At 38.6% G+C, this 21179-nt stretch overlaps 1 protein-coding gene across 5 annotated transcripts in view; it reads left to right on the top strand.

Annotated features, from left to right (window-relative positions):
- Positions 1-21179, top strand: part of rngtt (RNA guanylyltransferase and 5'-phosphatase) — a 416785-nt gene that overhangs the window by 302664 nt on the left and 92942 nt on the right. For all 5 annotated transcript variants that reach the window (XR_011953798.1, XM_072553724.1, XM_072553722.1 and 2 more), the window contains one exon: positions 1368-1468. Coding sequence is in view for 4 of the 5 variants with exons in the window: in XM_072553724.1 (XP_072409825.1) it covers positions 1368-1468 (101 nt within the window). In the remaining variant the exon portion in view is untranslated. The remainder of the gene's footprint in view (positions 1-1367; positions 1469-21179) is intronic.

The raw sequence follows: 21179 nt of genomic DNA, 5'->3' as shown, positions 1-21179 counted from the left end.
TCTGTCTTCAGTCCTGACAGTAGAAATCCTGTTAATCATTTGTGTGTATGTACAGTAATTCCCATAGCTAGGGCTGTCTTGTTTTGCTGGTGGTTTAATTCTGAGAGGAAAATCTAGCTAAAATTTTAATATACACATTTTGTTATTTTTAAGGGAAATTGCCTCATGTTGTTTCATTGGGTAGTTGAATGAGACCAGGTCCCTACGAAAAATTGAGAGGGGGTGAAAATAATTCATTTCCATTTTGCTGTTTCAATTTTAATTTTGTTCTGACTATACCTGTTTGTATTGTTGGAAATTCAGCTTACCAATTTGCAGATTGGTTACTAACGAAGTCCTGTTCGTTGCTTTTCTCATTTTCAATTGAATATAGTATTTTGTAATTCAGTGCATTTTTACATTTATTTTGAATAGATAGTTGATTTTATTGGCAACTTGAAGTGACATAAATGATTATCAGCAAAAGCAGCTCTTTGAAGTCCCTCAAAAGAATTTTGTTCCTTTCTACATTGCAAGTTTTAATGGAAAATGTTCTGTATTGATAATTTGGCTGGGCTGGTCATCCAGAGGCCCCTGATAATGCTTTATGGACCTGGGTTCAAGTCTCACCACAGCAACTGGTACATTTTAAATTAAATTACATCTGGAATAAAAAGATAATTCCATGGTCAGTATTAGACTACTGTTTGTTGTTGTCAAAATGCATTTGCTTCACTAATGTCCTTTTAAGGAAGGAAATGTGCTGTCCTTATCTGGGTTAACCCTTAGACACCCTCAGAGATAAGTATTAAGTCACTTATTTTAAGAGTAGTTAGCGACAGGCACAATTACTGGTTTTGCCAGCGAAGGTTGATAAGTTCAATTGAATAAGTAACAATTCTCAAAATTAGTAAAAATTGTGATTTCGGTTGAGTTTTATCTTATTTTCATATCCAATGTTAATGTTTCATATTTCAAGTTAACACTTTAGGAATGACCTAACTTGTTCAAGTTGGACGATGTCAAGATGATTTTCTATATCTGACACAGTTATTGGGAAAGACATCAAATGTACATTTATACTTAAGTAACTTCCACCACTGTATACACTTGCTTTCAAATTCCATCAGAATAGCCTGAATTGATACCATGATTTCAAATTACAGCCCCCCCATTAGTAGCATGATGTAATGCATAATTTGAGGTCTTACAAATGAATCACTTGGCATATGGGTAGAAATTATAGTTGTTTAGATTTGATGTGCTAGTGTTTTGTCTGTGTCCCATTGCCTATGTCCCATTATAAAATTCTTTAACTGCTCTGAATTTGCTTAATTCATAAGTAGAAGAATAAATGCCACTAAATTCCTCTTTTTAATTTTATATAGAAATACAAGCCTGGTCGGTGTGATGATATACTGAAGTGGAAACCTCCAAGTCAAAATTCTGTTGACTTTCGTCTGAAAATAACTAAATTTGGAGGAGAAGGGTAGGTAAACTTTGCAAAAATACATTTCAATTCCTTTGATCTGATTTTCTGAAAGCGTGACATGGAATATTGTTGCTTAAACCTGTGGGTGGACTGCTTTTGATATAACTCAGTTTTCATGATATTCATAAGCATATAGTTTTCAAGCATTACATTTGGAATGATTCCACAATGGAGAATAAAGTATTTGCTTCTATTGTTGGAAAGACTGAGACTATTATTTAATTATAATTAATTTGCAAAAGCCACTAATGTATGTGTTGAATTTAGATGCAACTACTGTACCAGGCCTCAGGCTTCTCTTCCTGTTATGGTTCTAGTGAAAATTAAGGCTTTGACCTTCATATTATGTGCCACTTCTCCATGTCCTAATTTAAATCTTTTGATTATTTAAACTACACAACCATGAAAATGTCAAAAACCTGTAGTCATTTACAATTCATCAAGTAAATTCTTAATTTATACTATGTTTGAAGTCATACATACATATTTTAAGATATTTAAGTTTTTGGTTTTGTTTTTAAGGCCTGTATAATCAAGTACAGTGGAAATCTGTGTAAACAAATCTCAGTAGCATGTTTGCATTGAATATTGTGCCATTCCATCCTCTCTTGCACTGAGACTTCCACGTGAGCTCTAATTCTATAAAAGTATCCATCACATTCTAAATAGTTACTTGTCATGTACAGTTATAGAATAGAAGCAGACCATTTGGTCCAGTTGCTCCATACCAGTGTTTTGACACACATGAGCCAACTCCCACACTTCTACTTTCATTAACATTTCCTGTTCTTCCTAATGATTATTGAACTTATCATCTTAAATGTATCTAGGCTCTTCAGCTCAATTGCGCATCTTAGCCACTCTCTGACTAGATTTTTCTCCTGAATTCACTGATGGTGATTGTCTTGTTTTTGGTTCCTTGCTTGATTCCATCAAGTTTAGACAACTTATCCATATCTTTCACAATCCTTAATGAGGCTTTCAGATTAACTCCCAGACTGGTTTAATCTTTCCTGATCGATTAGATTAGATTCCCTACAATATGGAAACAGACCATTTGGCCCAACACATCCACACCGACCTTCCGGAGAGTAATCCACCCAGACCCATTTCCCTACCCTATATTTAGCCCTGAGTAATGCATCTAACACTGTGCGCAATTTAGCATGGCTAATTCACCTGACCAGCATATCTTTAGATTGTGGGAGGAAACCGGAGCACCCGGAGGAAACCCACGCAGACACGGGGAGAATGTGCAAACTCCACACAGACAGTTGCCCGAGGCTGGAATTGGACCCGGGTCCCTGGCACTGTGAGGCAGCAGTGCTAACCACTAAGCCACCATGCATAGGTATAATGTTTTGGTATTAATGCCATTCTTGTAAATAAAGTCAATATGTATTAAGCACATTCTTACATGGACTTCAATCCTGTGTTAAATATTTGTTTAACAGTCATTTTACCGTTATCCATTTTGGAGAAAATTGACTTTTGACTGGTCAGGAATATCACGACTGCTAAGCCATCTGAAGGTCCATTCCTAAGTGAATATTCTATTTATTCCCTACCATTCTTTTCTGACCTTGAAACAACATTTAGATATTATTGCCACTAGTGATTTTTGTGAATGCTATTGCCACTGTTGACTTCTAATAGCCAATCATTTTCCCACCAAGTAACTGAGTAGTGGGCACAAAAGGACAGGCACAATTTTCAATTGACCGCCGTGACTGTGATGAAGACTCCAGTCAATATGTGAGTCATGTCATATGAGATTAGCTTGTGAATATGATTTCTTTTGGCCATAACTAGGCAATTATATTTGAATAATGTCTGAAAATGGAAGTTGCAAACTATATTGTGGCTCAGAAATAGTACTAACTGGAAAATATGGTGTATGTTTTTGGCCAAAACTATATTTTTAGTGCAATTTTGAGTCCTTATAAAACTGTATAGGAGGATACATTTCTTGCAATAGAGCATCACAAGCAATCCTGTATAATATGTGAAACAAAACAGAAATTAATTCAGAAACTCAGCAGGTCTGGCAACATCCGTGGAGAGAAAGTAGATTTAATGTTTCAATTCTAGTGACCCTCCTTCAGAACTTAAATGATTTTATTTATAAAGTAATAATAAATTTAATTGTCTGAAAAATAATTTACTTGCAAAGCAAAGGTATCATCCATACATTGTACACAGTTTACAAGCATGTTTCAATAAAGTGACTGTGTTGCTGTCTTGAAACATATTTCATGGTGTGTTCATCAAATCTGAATATACATGTTTTTGACCAACCGGGCTGTCATGATATACATTGAATGGCAGATTTTGTTATTCACTTATAAAGGTAAAGTCTCCACAGCCTTACCAGTCTGCAGGGCTAATCTGTTATCAGATAGAGATGACTAGTGGTTCAACACAAGAGTTGCCATGTCTCAGGCATGGGGAAAGGTTGAGAAAGAGAGTCCTTCATGGTAACGTCAACTTGTGCTGGAATTGAACCAAACTGTTGGCATTATTCTGCATTGTAAATCAGCCATCCAGCCAACTGAACTAACCAAAATCCTCACTTCGTTGTAGAGCTGTGGCCTCCAGCATGTAGATCGCGATCAACAGGTCGATCGCAGAGTGTCGATCAGTCGATCCCCACCTGCAGCCCACTTTGCTGTCAGTTGATTTTACTGCTTACACATATTCCCTCAGTGCATACATGTCAGTTGGCATGCTGCTGCTTGACTTCCACTTTCTGAAGCTGCATGCCTGGAGAAGAGTGTAGAACAGACTTTGTCAGCTTGTTGCATTATGTTTCAATTTGATCCAGGTGAGCTATCATTGCAGGTAACACAGGTTTTGTGAAGGCAGTACAATCAAATGAATAAGAAATGTACAAGGAACTGATGTATGAAGTCGGGATAATTCAGTACTAGAAAGATAGGTGACTGTTCAGCCCATCATGTCCATGTTGTCTTTAAGAGCAACTCAGCTGGTCCCTCTCCCCTCCCTCTTTTTGCTTCAGCTCTTTATCTAATCAATCCATGCGAGACGAAGAAAACTTACTACAAATGCTGCCATACCCCACATCCAATACCATAGCAAGATGATCACAACCACAGAGATGACCTTTTGTGTCAGCCAGCAACATTCTGGATGTTCCAGAGGTGCAGAACCAGAGGTCTACCTGGAGTGTGAACAGCGATAGAGGGATATCATGGACTACAAGATGAGGCAATAATGACAAGTGATGAACCTGTACCAATCTAAAAAGAAATCAAAAATGTACAACTTCCACATGGAATGGGAAAACAGATTTCTGTTACAAACTGTAAAAGGGAAGAGCATTTATCTTGTAGGTCACCAAAGTAAAAGGCCACCATGGAGTAATCTACAGTAAATTCAAGAATGGCTTTCCCCTGAATAACATGCTTCAGATAAAGATGTTTGATGAGCTGAAGGCCATTTTGAAAGATCAATGGTCATCTTTTTCTAAACCAATAGCAACAGGTGAGACCAGTGCTGAAATAACATTTTGCATTTGCCATCTTCTGAAAAATGCAAGAGATCGTTCACAGATGGTAAATTGAATAAAGAAGCAATGACTGTAGCCACTGTCGTCTTAATATGTATGTAACATGCAAATATTTCTACTTTATGTGCAAATATGTTTCTAAAATCAGGTTGACAGCTTGCTGTTGTTTATACATGGTTACATATCTGGTTGTTCAGCTTTTTGTGCATCACTATAAATAGCTCTGTCAGGTGGTTAAGTAATTGTAAATATGAAACAAGAATTTTATCTGATGTTCTTATTGCCTCAAGCACAATATCCAAATGTCATTCAGGTCTTTAAAAATATTTTTCTGGTGACTTAAGTATTTTATAGGCTGAATTTAGCATTTTTTGGCTAAGTTTCAGTTTCTTTGAGTTTTTAAAAGGCCTAGTAAGATCAAATTTGCCTCGTTGACTACCTAACTACCCCTATAGTGCCCCTCTCGTCCAATGCTTGTCTCGTCTTACTTAATTGCATTCCTGGAAGTACTTGCTACTCATCCACTAAAAACCAATACCTCTTGCTGTGCACCTGACTGAGCCCTGACATTCTGAGGCCATTCAGAACCGTCATTCAGCCAGAAGATGCGAGAGAAGGGTAAGATGCTGCCATGATTCTCCACCAGGGACTCGGAGGACCTGTTCAACAGAATGGTGCAGAGGTGGGCCATCCTTCTCCCAAAGGACTGCAGAGGAGCCCCCCCCCCCCCCAACAAACCCTGGCAGCCTGCTCCAAAGTTGTCACCAAGTCAGTGCAGATTCATAATCTGGAAGAATGGTTGGCAGTGGCAAAACAAAATTAATAACCAAAGTGCACACAGTTCTCTCTGCTACATCACGATCTCTCTATCTTTACCCCTGCACCCACCCCCACCCACAACTCATAACTCATGCTCTGCCATTCTCAACTATTGCCCACAACATTTTTCTTCTCTTGCTCTCATTTCCCTTAAACCTCCCCAAACACTAACCCTGCCAGGGCTCCTCACTTGACTGAAACATCTCACCACTTGTCTCTCAACTGCATCAGTATTAACAGCCATGCTGCCCACTTCATCTTATGCAGAGACCCTCCCTTCCTCTTAGGGCAAAAGGCTGGGACCATTTCCGCTAGGCTGCCAAGATATTCATATCTCATCAACTGAGTAAGCACCATGCTTTGTTCCATGTAACTCTTGCCTTAAACCCACTGTCAGTGTCATTCATTGCACACCACTTCTGACTATTGCCCAAAATGCCTTTTATTGCAGATACCAGTGGGATGTCGGCAACTCCAGTGGAGAAGCCACCCTCGTGATGTCTGAGGAAGTATAGCTGCCTTCTGCACGCGCACGCATGACTCCCAGCTTAGATACTGACACCTCTTTAGGGGGGGGGGACTTTAGGCTTAGAGAGCACAATCTGGCAAGCATCTCACTTTGTCAGCTCCACAGCTAAGGCACTGGCATTTGGAAGTCTACCAAACGCAAGGCTATTGCTCAACCCCAGGCAGGAAAGGCTGCTGTGGTATTGAAATCAGGGAGTTAATTCAACTGCATAGGGAGGAATAGGAGCGGCAGACAGCCAAGTTAGATGAAATGGTTCTCATTGCCCAGAGGTTGTAAGTGTGCAGCTATATCTGGTCCAATTTGTGGGCTGGATAAATGTTCCTGCATGCAAAGTCTCCTTGCAGCAGCCTTTCAAAACTTGGTTGCTTATGCGCCTTGCAAAGCAGGTTTATGTTTTCCAAAAGTAATTTAGAGAAGTTCCTAAGGGATTGGCAGATATTTGATGCCACTGTCAGTGGGTAGTGAGTTCATGTGGCTGGTGCCCATAGATCATGCCCTGAGATTCTGTTGTGTGGTGAGCAATACGGAGGTTCCTTGTGGCAAGCTGAAATCACCATTTACCCACTCTGACTTACATGTTGTGAATTTTCGGAAATACTTTTGCTCACAGCAATATGCACTGTAGATAGGCATGTACATCTTAATGAGGTGAGATTTGCAGTCAATAATGTTAATAAGCAATAATACTCTTAATAAGCAAGATTCAGTTATCTAGTGAGAATCTCATCTCGATGCCCAAAACCTAATTAAAGTTTTACTCAATTGCTTCAAGGTGCTCCTATTGTCAAGATAGACCTCACCAGATCTTGTGTGATTCTGCCAGATTTCTCATCACAGCCCATGTCATATATATATAAGATTCTTTCCTGTGTTTTTACCTGAACTTGTTTCTAACTCAAGGATCCACATTAACCTTGATCTGATCTTTCATTCTAAAACCCTTCCTAACATGAGGACTGACATGCTTTCAGTTCTGTACTGTTTTTCACACTTCTCCATCCACCTCATTGTAATTCCTGTGGAAACTCTTATCCATGCCTTTGCTGTCTTCTGCCTCAAGTATTCCAAAATATTCTCGAGCCTACTCCAAGCAAATTTCCCCTTATGTAAACTCTGACAAGGTTTAAGGCAATTCTGATACAGTACTGCTGCTGGAGTGTAATGAGTGTCATATTGCAATGTCATTCTCCGTCCATATGGAGTCATAGAGATGTACAGCATGGAAACAGACCCTTCGGTCCAACCCATCCATGCCGACCAGATATCCCAATCCAATCTAGTCCCACCTGCCAGCACTTGGCCCATATCCCTCTGAACCCTTCCTATTCATATACCCATCCAGATGCCTTTTAAATGTTGCAATATGTTTGTTTACTTTTTTCACTACAACTACATGATGACTGATCTTTCCAATAATGTACTTTCAGATCCTTTACACAATCATCTCGACTTAGTCCCTTGCTTGTAAATAAATTTACATTGAGCATATTTAATTTGGTTTGAGTTACTACTGTCACATGTACCAAACTATGGAGTAAAGTGTTGTTTTTCTTGCTTTAAAGGTAGATTGTACTATAAAAGAGCATCAGGTTAATGGAACACAGTGTAGGATCCAACATTACAGCTGTTGAGAAGGTGCAAAGAGAGATTGACATTAACATTAAAGAGATCCATTCAAAAGCCTGACAACAGCAGGGAAGAAGCTGCTCTGGAATCTGTTCATACGTGTATACAAATGTTTATATTTTCCCAACGGAAGAAGGTAGAAGAGAGTACAACTGCAGTGGGAGGCATTTTTGATCATGTGTGGGTACCTCTCATTAGGCTGCAGGAGTTATAGGTGGAATCAGTGGATGGGAGGCTCGTTTGCATGTTGGACTGGGCTATGTTCACAATTGTCTGTGGTTTCTTTTGGTCTTGGGAAGCTCTGTTGTCATACCATGCTGTGATGCATCCAGATAAGATGTTTTCTATGGTACATCTATATAAATTTGTTAGACTCTTTATGAACATGCCAAATTTCCTAAGTCTCCTTAGGAAGTTAGAGGCGTCACTGTGCTTTTTTTGACTGTAGTGTCAGTGTGGATGGACTAGGACAGATTGTTGGTGATTGTCACTCCCAGGAATTTGACACTCGACCATTTCCACCGCAGTACTTTTGATGCAGACAGGGGCGTGCCCTCCACTCTGCTACCTGAAATCAATGACCAGCTCCTTCATTTTGCTGATGATGGAGAGATTGTTGTCCTTACACCATCCCATTAAGCACTCTATTTCCTTCTTGTACGCCAACTTGTTGTAATTTGAGATCTGACTTAAAACAGTGTTGTTGTCAGCAAACGTGTAAATGGAGTTGGTGCTGAATTTGGCCACACAGTTGGGTGTGTGTAAAAGGAGTACAGTAGGGGGCGGAGTACACAACCTTACATTTATAGCCTTACAAAATACTGCCAAATTTAATCACAAAACAATCCAAATGCTAAAGTTGGTATGTTATTTCTGCTGCAGGTCTTGCTTTCAGATCCTTAGTCAAACTATTATGTGGGTTCTCATGAACAGTGCATGGCATCTATCATGTAAACCTTTGAAAGCTTTCAATGGTAGCAGATCTTGATTTTCTGTTTTGAGCCAATTTATTTTCAATGCTCCACTTTATATCTGATTTGTTGGATCATCAGTAATTGAACCAGTAGTAATTTTGTGTTATAGGTTATGGGTTCAAAGCCCCTTCAAAACTTGAGTGCACGAAAAGGTGACATTCCAACGTGACACTAAGAAGATGCTGGTTTGTAAGCAGTATCGTTAATGACATTAGAAATTAAACTGACGGCCTCTTTGCTAACTTGTGCATGTGTAAATAATTTTGTTTGTGGTGCTTTAAGGTGCTCACTGATTAATCTCTAATATAGAATTATAGAAATTTAAATTATAAGCGTTCATTCAATTTATAATGCAAGAGGCTTTGTCAGTTCTTTAATGAGAGTATCTAACCTTACTTTCCTTCCCTTTCCCCAGTGACTTTCAAAATGCTTCTTTTTCAATACTTACCTTTTATTTTTATAATATTTTCAGTCACTGACTCAATTGACATTTATTTTAAAATATTACAACTTACCTTTTGTTCTCAATGATGTTGCAATTATGCCCTTTGATTTCGTAGATTGCTGAAATTGTAATCTTATCAAGTTCACTATTTCAAAATACATGAATTTATTATTTTTATAACAGACACAATGAAAAACTTAGTTCAAAGACTTGGGATACGTATTGCTGAAAGAGCGATCTGCGTCTCCATTCCCCTCGCCATAATTTTTGTCTTTTAATCTATCACTGATTCTAGGTTTCAATGCAATGAAATTAGCTTTATTGCATACTGATTTTTTTCCTGCCTAGAACTCAGAGCTGTTCTTTGGACATCAACCAACATTCAAATGGAAATTTAGTTATAGGATTGTTAGTAACATTTCTCCTTTTCCCCATAGCAGTACATGAATACAATCAGCACCTATAAGTGTAGATTTAGCCATTGAGCCACAGAAGGACTAAATATTATGTGTTGTTCTTAATTCTCGCTGGAAAGCTGTATTAATTTTTTTTGTTCTGAAAGTTGAAATCCAGTTTTGGTTGAGTGCAAGTGTTGTGTCTTTAAGATAGAGTTGTGTGTGGTACATGGCCAATGCTGGGTGACATCAACACACGCACACACGCACACACACACAGACACAGACACACACTCAGACACAGACACACAGTTAAATGATGTCTTGCTCTTCAGCATATGCTCATTTTACTCCCATGGCAAAGATGACAACAAGAGTGCTCTCTCTCTCCCCATAGGAACCGATAAATGGCCTTTCCCGTTACATGTGCATGACCTGTGATTGACGGCCTTTTGTTATGTTTTCTTGCATTCACCTTTAAGATTTGATTTCTGATTGTGTGCTGTTTTCTCAAGGATTTTATACAAAGATCTATGCTTAATTTGTTGTTTGGATCATTTTAAATGCAGCGTTGTTAGTCATGCCGAGTTCTGTTGTATGATTGTTTTGAGGGATTAATTAGCAGTATTTGTTGCATATCTTTTTCATTTGTTAACTTTAAGGATGATAGTCACATATACATATGAATAGACAAATGTGTCTTATGTCATAGATCTTTAATCTCTGATTCATGCACAGTCTTACACCCTGAAGATCTTATCTTCAATCTTATAGGCTCTCTATCTTTGTCAGCAATTTAGAGAGAGAAAAGAGTGATGTCTGAACACAGATTTAATTGATTTGGAGGAAAAATTAAAATGTGTCATTCCATTGTGAATTATATATCTCGAGTTCTGATTTGTCTTCGCCTCTTTTCTATTGACCATTTCTTTTCTCAAGGTGCCCAGAATTGGGTTAAAATAGAGGTGTGGGGTGCCTTTTTTTCAAATAAATGTTCTGATTATTTTCCTTTTAAATAGTGTCATAAAATACAAGTTGAAAATCATTCTTGAGTATTAATAGTTTGCATCAGTAATCCAAAGATGTGAAATAGCAGTTTCTAAGATGGCTGAACTCTTGCAGCGATGTCCTGAAGCTGAGATGACTGACCTCCAACTGCTGAGGGAGAATGGTACATGGTAATCAGCAGGCAGTTTCTTTGCCCAAGTGTAACCTGAAACCATGAGACTCCATGGTTTCTGGAGTCAATGTTGAAGACTCCCAGAACAACACACTGTTCTGATTGCATGCCACTATGCTGCCACCTCGTCTGGGTTTAACCTAGTAGTGGGACAGGACATATCCAGGGATGGTGATGGTAGAGTCTGGGATATTGTTTATAAGGCTGTATGACTGTGTCATGCTGTTGATTGTCTAGTCTGTGAGACAGCTGTCCCAATGTTGGCACTAACCCTCCAGAAGTTTGTAAGGACTTTGCATGCTAGACAGAGCTGCTACTACAGTTGTCTTTTCTAGTTCCTTGGGCAGTACCAGGTCTGTGCAGTTTCATTTCTTAGTTGAGACTTCGTAGCAATTATACAGTGATAGAGTTGATTGATTTGTTCAGCCATTTCAAAGGGGAGTTGAGAATCAACTCCTTGCTGTGGGTCTGGAGTCACACATGAGACAGACCAGGTGAGTGTGGAAGATTTACTTCCCTGAAGAACATTAGTGAACCATATGGGGTTTTCCAACAATTAACAATGGTTTCATGGTTGTCTGTAGGCTCTTAATTTTATGTTGAATTCAAATTCCACCGCGTGCCGTGGGGGATTTGAGTCCAGGCAGAACATTAGCTGAATTTCTGGATTAATAATTCAGTGATAATACAACTAGGTCATTGCCTCCCTTTTTCAAGGGATCAATAACCATGGAGCATAGTTTTATGCGAAGGCACAGGGGGTTTCGAGGGGATCTAAGAAAAGGTTTTTTTTCACCCAGAGGCTTTTAGGTATCAGGAACTCACTGCCTGAAAGGGTGGTGGAGACAGGAACTCTCAAGACATTTGAGAACTGTTTAGATGAACACTTAATACACCGCAGCATGCAAGGCTACAAGCCAAGTGCTGGAAAATGAGGTTAGAATAGAAAGCTCTTCGATGACCAGAACAAACATGATGGGCTGGAAGACCTGTTTCCATGCTATTAAAACTCTGACTTGTACCTGAATCTTACTCATCCTAAAGACCCTTTTCTGAAGGTTTTCAGTGGGCAATCATTTAATCCCAGTTTAGTTCCAAGTGTGGACAGGTTTAAAATTTACTAGGTAAAAACAAGGACTGCAGATGCTGGAAACTAGAGTCTAGATTAGAGTGGTGCTGGAAAAACACTGCAGGTCAGGCAGCATCTGAGCAGCAGGAAAATCGATGTTTCGGGCAAAAGCCCTTCTTTTAAACAATCTATCCTGCCAGCTATTTTGAGAAATTAACGTTTGACATTGCTGGAATAAGATGGTGTTTCTTCTTGATGGTATTTATCTTCACACGGGGCTGGAAAATGTCTAAGTGATCTCTATAATGTTTATCAATTAAGACTGATAATGACTTAATTACTTTTTGTATCCATTTATTTGTGGTATTTCAAATTCAGATTTAAAATCATAGTAAATGTTTTCAGGTTTAAAAAGATGACATTAGTGTTTTATTAAATGACCTGAATCCCAAAAAATAAATGCAATTTTGCTTTGAAAAGTAAAGTATTTACATCTACTACGTGGTTTATATTTCTCTTATATATTCATATGTGTGCACAGCTTAAATCATCAGATAGCAGACGTGTAACTAGACAGCTGAGCCAGTCTGGGTCATAGAATTCAGTTCAAGAAATTGATAGTGATATGAGCTAACATTGATAAATCAATTAATATTTGGAGCATTGGGAATAACAGTGTACAGCTAAGATGATCAGTGTAGATTTATTTTGTAAAATATGCAGAACTGATTTAAAGTTATAAAGGTTCTAAAGTGTGTTACTGAGGATAAATAATTCGAAGTACTTAACTATAAATGAGTCTCAGGTGTTTGTATTTTTCTGTATGATCCTCCTTCCCCTCACCTCAATAAAAATCATGTGGTATAATTTATGTTTGGAGATTATCTGTCAACAACCTAACAATGGAACAGATATGATGCGATGATGTATACCAAAGGGATCTATCCTTTTTCAACTTTCCTCTAATTATCTCTATTGTTATTGACCTCTGTGTGATTAGTTGGATGCACTATTATGGCCTCATTTTGAAGTAAAATCTGTTTTTATCAAGTATTTACTGAATGAGTAATGGACGTTTGGGAGCCAGACCATGTTATTTTCAAACTACAGTTACAGGATCCTACTTATCTAATAAGTTATCTTGACAGGTTAATTAGTAGAGGAGGCATCAGTAGCATGACCAATGATGCTTCTACTTCTGTACTGTCATATGTGAACAATGCAGTGGTTGTTGTAGAAACCAGATCAGGAACAGATGTAACCAAAGTGAACACTGCTGTGGGAGTTTCATAGTTCAGCTGATGCTAAACATTATTTGGCAATAACATATCTTTAATATCCATAAAGTGTGAAGATGTGATATATCCAATTAAGTGTTGGGGTAACTGAAGTTATTGTTTTCTGTTCCCACTGAGCACAGACTCTAACAATCTCAGTCTCAGGCTGATCCAGATTGTTCACAATCTTCATGTGCTGAGATGAATTTCTGACCATTAGTACATACCGTCAATAATTTATGCCTTTGCTTATTTATGCCTTTGTGCTTTCACCTTAGTATCCCTGCTTCAACTTATCTATGCCTTTGTTACTATTAAACTTGATTATTCCAACAGCCTAGGCCAGACTTCACTTTTCTCATGCCCATACACTTGAGGTCATCCAAAAATATGCTGCCTGTTCCTACCACACCAAACCCATCATTCTGACTTTCATTTACTTCCAATGGCTCAGTTATGGAAGGACTTGTTGGTAAAATTTCATCCTTTTCACATTTTTCCCTGGCCTAGTCCCTTTAGATCTCTGTACTCTCTAATCCTACAGCATTTCAAGATGTCCGTGCTCCATTCATTCTGGTCTCTTGAATAACTCAAGTTTTAATTGCTCCACTGTTGGTGACTTCGTCCAACCAGACTTTAAAATACGGAATTCCCTCCCTAAACTTCCAATACTTCTCAACCTCTCTCCTTTTAAGATATTCCATAAAATCTGTCTCTCCAACCAGGCCTTGACAGCACACTGCCGCTCTCACTGACCAATTATTGATATAAAAAACTATCAATTAGTTGTGTAGATAACAGGGAATTTCGTATGAAAGATTTGGATTATTTTGGAAAAAAAATAATGACACTAGGGAATGGTTGTAATATAAACAGTTAACTGTGGACAAGATTCTTTACATTCAGCTTTCACTGACTGTCATCCTTACCCTGACATCTCCCTATCAGCAACTCTTATCACAAAGCACAACATTGTACTTGTTCCCTCGTGCCTTGTTTCTTTCTTATTTTCAATCTTCCCCCCACCCCTCAACATTTTCTTCATTGTTTCCCATCAGAATTCTTTCTCTCCACAGTTCCCTCAGTGTCTGTCATAATTTTATATTACTACCTCCTTCTCTGTTGAATTCAGCTTGTGCTATTGGAACTTCTGCATTTAAAAAAAAATTTGAAGATTTATTTTAAAATAATTATTTAAGATAAATTGTTCACTCACAAAAACACCAATTTTTACATGGATTTTATTCTTTATTAATAAAGACTAAGAAGATCCCTGAACCTTTGAGCCAACTTATTGGCAAAATAATTTTTGAAAAATTCTGTTATTTTTACAACATAATTATTTCAGTATTTAACAAATACATGTTCTATACATGTTGCAAAGTGAACTTAAATTTATTACATTACTACAAATCAGTCATGGGTCAATCAAAACTGTATGCTAATTAAATAATATATTGCCTTTCAATTATTCGATGTTTCATTGATGGGTCCACTTAAAGGTCAGTCTGATGCTGTCGTTCTCAGCCTTATTGCAACAGGCCTGTTTTCTTCGAATCTCTTGTGAATTAATTATTCTGAAAGCAGGGATTATAAATGGTTGTCAGTCAAAACTGATAAGCTTTATTGTGGGCAAGGCCCAGGGTCAGCATTGGTTCCATTGCATACTGATTGACCAAGCTTTTTGGTGTACAGGAGTTTAACAGAGATAACAGTGGAATAGAAATTTATCTTTCCAAAAGCACACATTTTGCATTTTTAATATACTCAAAACTTTTCTTCTAACTTAAATACAGTTAATCATATCATTAATCTGCAGAAGACAACATAAGATCTATCATAATTACAAGGCCATATTTACTGGCTGTTAAGAAGCGTATTGTGGGGTTTTATATAGAGTTCTACAAATAAATCCCATTCACTTGTCACCAGATTACACTGATTACTGCTTGTTAAAATATCGTTGTGAAGTTAATTACTTCTGCACTGCCAGATTCATTTTAGTTTCCAATCAACACATATTAGAACAAATTTATTTTTATTTAGATTCCTTCAAAGCTTGTGCACTGTTTCATGGCAAATCACTATCTTCAGCCTTGTCATACTTTATTAATACAAAGAAGGCACAAATGTAGCAGATCTTAATTGAATCTGTTGTTGAGGGAATCTTAAGTGTTTTGCTGCTTTTATAATTTTGTTAAGTTGATTGGCTCAGATGATAGTGAAAAAAACAGTTAGAAAACTTTTCCTTTCATTCACTGTTTCCCCCACCTTCAATAACCTGTGTTTTTTTTAATGCTTCATATCGTTTGAAGCAAGGTGCTTCAAAAGAATGTTATCAAACAAGATTTGACACTCGTATGGGATTACAGCAGACAACCAAATTCTCGGTCAAAGAGATGTGTTTTGAGCATCTTGCAAGAGGAAACAAGAAAGGGAATTCAGAGCTTTAGGATTTTGATAGCTGAATGATGGATGCCATTGCTGGAGTGATTAAAGTTGAGGATGCTCAATTGGCCAAAATCAGAGGAGCTGAAAATGTGTTGCTGGAAAAGCGCAGCAGGTCAGGCAGCATCCAAGGAGCAGGAGAATCGACGTTTCGGGCATGAGCCCTTCAGGAATGAGGAAGGTGTGCCAAGCAGGCTAAGATAAAAGGTAGGGAGGAGGGACTTGGGGAAGGGGCGTTGGAAATGCGATAGGTGGAAGGAGGTTAAGGTGAGGGTGATAGGCCAGAGTGGGGGTGGGGGCAGAGAGGTCAGGAAGAAGATTGCAGGTTAGGAAGGTGTTGCTGAGTTTGAGGGTTGGGTCTGAGACAAGGTGGGGGGAGAGGAAATGAGGAAACTGGAGAAATCGGAGTTCATCCCTTGTCGTTGGAGGGTTTCTAAGCGGAAGATAAGGTGCTCTTCCTCCAGCCATAGTGTTGCTATGGTCTGGCAATGGAGGAGGCCAAGGACCTGCATGTCCTTGGTGGAGTTGAAGTGTTGAACTACGGGGTGGTTGGGTTGGTTGGTCCGGGTGTCCCAGAGGTGTTCTCTGAAACATTCTGCAAGTAAGCGGCCTGTCTCCCCAATATAGAGGAGGCCACAATCAGAGGAGTACAAATATTAGGGAGGGTTTCAATGATTAGTGCGGTCGTAGCTGTGAGGCTGAGCAGGGATGTATTGGAATAGTGGGGCCTTTAAAAAAAAATCCCATAAATGAAGATTTTAGCAGCAGATGAGCTGAAGCAAGATCAGAGTCAGGCTACCGTATTGGAAAGTTCAAATAATTCATTTTGAATCTGAAAAGGAGGGATTAATGTACTTCATAGATGGTGAGAAGCAGTGGCTTAAGACACAAAAGCAAGATGTTGCAAATGCTCAAAACTTGAATTAAAAACTGGAAATGTTGAAAATACTCTGGATCTGATAACATCTGTGGAGAGAGAAACAGAGTTAACATTTCAGATCAGAGACCTATTCACTTGAGGTTACAGAACTGAAATATTAACTCTGTTTCTCTTTCTCTACAGATGCCAGAGACAGGAACATAAAACAATGCAGAAGGCTAATAGAATGTTGGCCTTAAAGCTAAAGTACCAGAATAGTAAAGATCAGAATTTTGTTGCAGCTACATAAATCCTACTTAGATTGCACCTGGAATCTTGTGTGCAGTCCGAACGCTACATCTTAGAAAAGTAGTATTCATCTTGGACTCTGAGTCACTTTTTAAGAAAGAAATCACACATATCAGACTTTTATACCTTGGAATTTAAACAATTATGGGATAATTTAGTTACTGTTTTTATAGTGGTAAGGAGAAATAATGAGGTCTATACAGAGAAACCATGTTTTGGTGCTTGGGAAGTTTAGGACAAAGGGATGCTTAAAGTTATGGAGTTGTGCCTTCCCGGAATGATGCTAGAAGATATATGAATTTTTATTATCCATTCCTAATTGCTTTTGAGAATATGGTACTGCTTCCACAGTGATATTAGGGAGTGAGTTCCAGGATTTTGACCCAGTGACAACAGAATCGGGAATGATTTGTCTTTGAGTGGAACTTGCAGATAGTGGTGTTGTGAATTGGCACCAAATTGTAGTCCTATTCTTATATTCCCATTTGCAAAGAATAGCTGACAGGAAAAATGAGCTTGCAATTATACAGTCTGAGTGTACTTTGTGGTTTGAAAATAAGCTAATTATTGGACTGTACTTGGAAGGACCTTATTCTGAGTCTGATTGGTACAGTGTCTGATCGTGCAGTATTTTGGTGTAAGATTGTTTACTGCTATTATATATCATCACTGATTTCTCATACCTTGAGATAAATAGGACCATAAAAAAGGCTCAACAATGTGTTTTTGTTCTGACAATTAAACATTGTGAAGATTGACCATTGATTCCATTATCTTGCCTGACCTGTCTCAGACTGAGTGAACTGGGCTTTCTCCCTTAAAAGGGAATGCCAGTACCCTTTTTCAGTTTTGCTTTTCATTTAAAACTAGAAACTGTCTTTTAAAAAAAACTTGCTTTCAAAGTGCAAAAGTCAGAACTTTGATGTGATTAGGACAAATATTTGAGCAGGGAAATTTGCTAGTACTGTTGAGAATGGGAGATGGGAACCTGAGAGGAAACTCACATATGAGAAACAAATCTTGTTACAGGAAGTAGAAAAGCTGCAAAGAAAGTGGAAAGCAGCAGAAACCGTTCCAAGAAACATCCAGGGTGTTATTACAAAAAATTTAAAGAATCAGAATGAAAGACACACTATTTGAGTGCATGCAGCATTCACAAGGAAGCACGTGAATTGATGGTAAAAGTAGAAGTAAGCAGGTATGATTTAATTGCATGGCTGCAGGGAGACCAAGACTATGAACAGAATATTCAAGAATATTCAACATTTAGAAAGGACAAATTCAAAGAAAGGAAAGGGAATTGGTGCTGATAATAAGGAACAGGATCAATGAAGTTGTGAGAGAGATTCTCTAATCCAAAGAATAGGATGTAGAATCTATTTGAGTGGAGCTGAGAGACAGCAAGGGGCAGTAATTATTCATAGTGATTTATAGGCCACCAAGCAGTTTTGGTAATTTAGAACATAGCTATATATCAAGAACCATAGAAGACAGGAGCATGAGTAGATAATGTTGCATGTTGAGCCCACCCTGCCATTCAACATGCTCATGGCTGGTCCTCTATCTCAATGCCTTGCTCCCATTCTCTTCTTCCCATATGCCTTTTCACCTTTACATAGAAACATAGAAATTAGGAACAGGAGAAGGCCTTTGAGCCTCTACCATTCAATAAGATAATGGCTAATCATCCAACTCAGTACCTTGTTCCTGCTTTCTTCTGAACCGCTTTCTGTGGCAATGTTCCACAGGCTACCACACTCTGTGTGAACAAACTTATCATCTCAGTCCAAAATGGCAATCCATATTCTTAGTCTGTGTTCTGGAATCTAGTCTAGGGAAACATTGCCTCTGCATTCTGTCCAGCCCTGTCAAATTTTCACACGTTTCAATTGTATCCCCTCTTATTCTTTTAATTTCCATTGAATACAGGCACAGTCAGCCCAGTCTCCTGTATGACAAAGCTGCTCTCCCAAGAATCAGTCTGGTGAGCCTTTGCTGCACTCCCTTTATGACGAATGTATCTTTTCTTAGACCAAAACTGCACGCAATACACCAGGTGTGATCTTGCTCAGGCACTGTACAGCTGCAGTAAGACTTCCTTGCTCTTGTAGTCAAATTCTCTTGCAATAAAGGCCAATGTATTAGTTGTCCTTAACTGTTTACTCACCTCATGCTTGCTTTCAGTGACTGGAGTCATTGACACCCAGGTTACTTTGTAAGTCAACATTCCCCAATCTGTTAACTTTAAATAACACCCTGTCATTCTGTTCTTTTTTCCCGACTGAAGAGCCCACATCACAGTGAATCAGCCATGCATTTGCCCAATTACTAAACTTGCCTAAATTTCTCCTGAAGCTTCTTTATGTCTCCCTGACAACTCCCACTCCCAACAAACTTGGAAATATTACATTCAAACCACTATTCCAAATGGAGGCGGAGTATCAGTGATGAGTCTGGGGCTAGTCCACTCCTGTCTGCTTTCCTTCTTTTTTTCTTCTTTTTACCTTTGCTCTTTTTCTTTTCATCTTTTCTTCAAAGTCTTTTGCGGTGAATTAGCAGTATGAGCACAAGTGAGAGCGGGCCATGTGTGGAATGGCAGCAACCTCCCACTGGTCAGAGATAGCAGCAGGATCAGAGGCAGTGGTCTCCTGGCTCCTCTCAGGGCTCGGAGAAGGCAGCAGCATAACATTGGCAGCAAGAGTTAGTCTTTTATGTAACAGTGGCCACCTCCTAGCTGTCCTAGTGAATAGATGTGGTGGCTTCAGTTGCTTCACCTAGTTTTTGCGGCAGCACCAGTAGTGGCCAAGCTCCTCCTGGCAATCAGAGGCGGCGGCATCATCGATAGCAACAAGAACACAGCTTCTCCCAGCAATCAGTGCGAGACTCCCAGGCTGATCTCGACTCCAGGCCGTGGCTAGGCTTGGGTGCCTGCGTCAACAAATGTTCTTAAACATCTTTATGGAGATAAAACTTTAGATTTTAAGATCTGAAAGTTTTTGACCTATTGGCTTTTTTTTTTCTTTTTTTCTGGTTTTGTAATATCTGAAGAACATCGACTTTATACACTTTTCACTATACTCAGTTATTCCTATATTTGAATGCATGTGGCAATAAAATCCATTTCAAATTCTAATTTGAATTCAGTTCCGTCATCCAAATGATTAAAATATGTTTGGTACCTCAACTGTCAGTGCCTTCCACTTTGAAAACAGCACATTTATTCCTACTGTTTCCTATCAGTTAACTAATTCTCAGTCAACGCCTGTATATATTGGGCCTTGATTTTGTACAGGAAACTCCATGGGATGACTTCAAAAGCATCCTGAAAATCCAAATACACCCACATCCAGGTTCTGTTGTGTTTTCTACTAGTTACATCCTTTTTTTTTGCAAAATACGCCTGAAGAAGGGTTTATGCCCGAAACGTCGATTCTCCTGCACCTTGGATGCTGCCTGACCTGCTGCGCTTTTCCAGCAACACATTTTTCAGCTCTGATCTCCAGCATCTGCAGTCCTCACTTTGTTCCAGTAGGTTTGCCAAACATGATTTCCCTTTCATAAATCCATGTTGACGTTGTGTTATAATACCATAGGGAAATTATTAGCTTTCAGTTCCATTAGTTCCTCTCACACTTTCTTCGACTAATATGAACTTTTTTCCCCAAAAGACCCTTGCACTTCTGGGAAGTTATTTGTTCATTCTTCTTTTGAAGACAGAACAAAAGTAGTTGTTTAATTGCTCTGCCATTTCCTTGTTCTCCATTATCACTTCTCCTGTTTCAGATTCCAGTCAACTTATACTTGACTTCACTAATCTTTTTCTTTTTAGGGAAGATTTTGCAGTCTGTTTTACGTTCATTGCACGTTTACTCTCATATACAATTATTTCTTTCTTAATCAACCTTGTGGTTGTTCCCTGTTGAATTCTAAACTGTCCCTGTCCTTAGACTTACTACTTTTTCTAGCTACTTGTATGACTCCTCTTTGTATTTAATACTATCCTTAATTGATTTTGTTAAGCATGGTAGGGTCACATTTCCTATTATCTTCTGTTGTCTGAATGAATGTATTGCTGCTCTAATACCTGTTTTTATTCCTTTAAATTTTAATCATTACCTATCCACTGTCTTGCCTTTCGATGAAGTTACCCAATTCATCACTGCCAACTTATCCTCAAACCCTCATTTATTTCAATTTAGGACCTCCAATTTGGATTGTTCCACCTCACATTCTGTTCCAGTGAAGAATT

This window comes from Chiloscyllium punctatum, chromosome 3, assembly GCF_047496795.1.
Source record: "Chiloscyllium punctatum isolate Juve2018m chromosome 3, sChiPun1.3, whole genome shotgun sequence".
Taxonomy (NCBI): Eukaryota; Metazoa; Chordata; class Chondrichthyes; order Orectolobiformes; family Hemiscylliidae; genus Chiloscyllium; species Chiloscyllium punctatum.
Note: the sequence above shows the minus strand (reverse complement) of the source record. Positions and strands in the feature narration are given on the sequence as shown.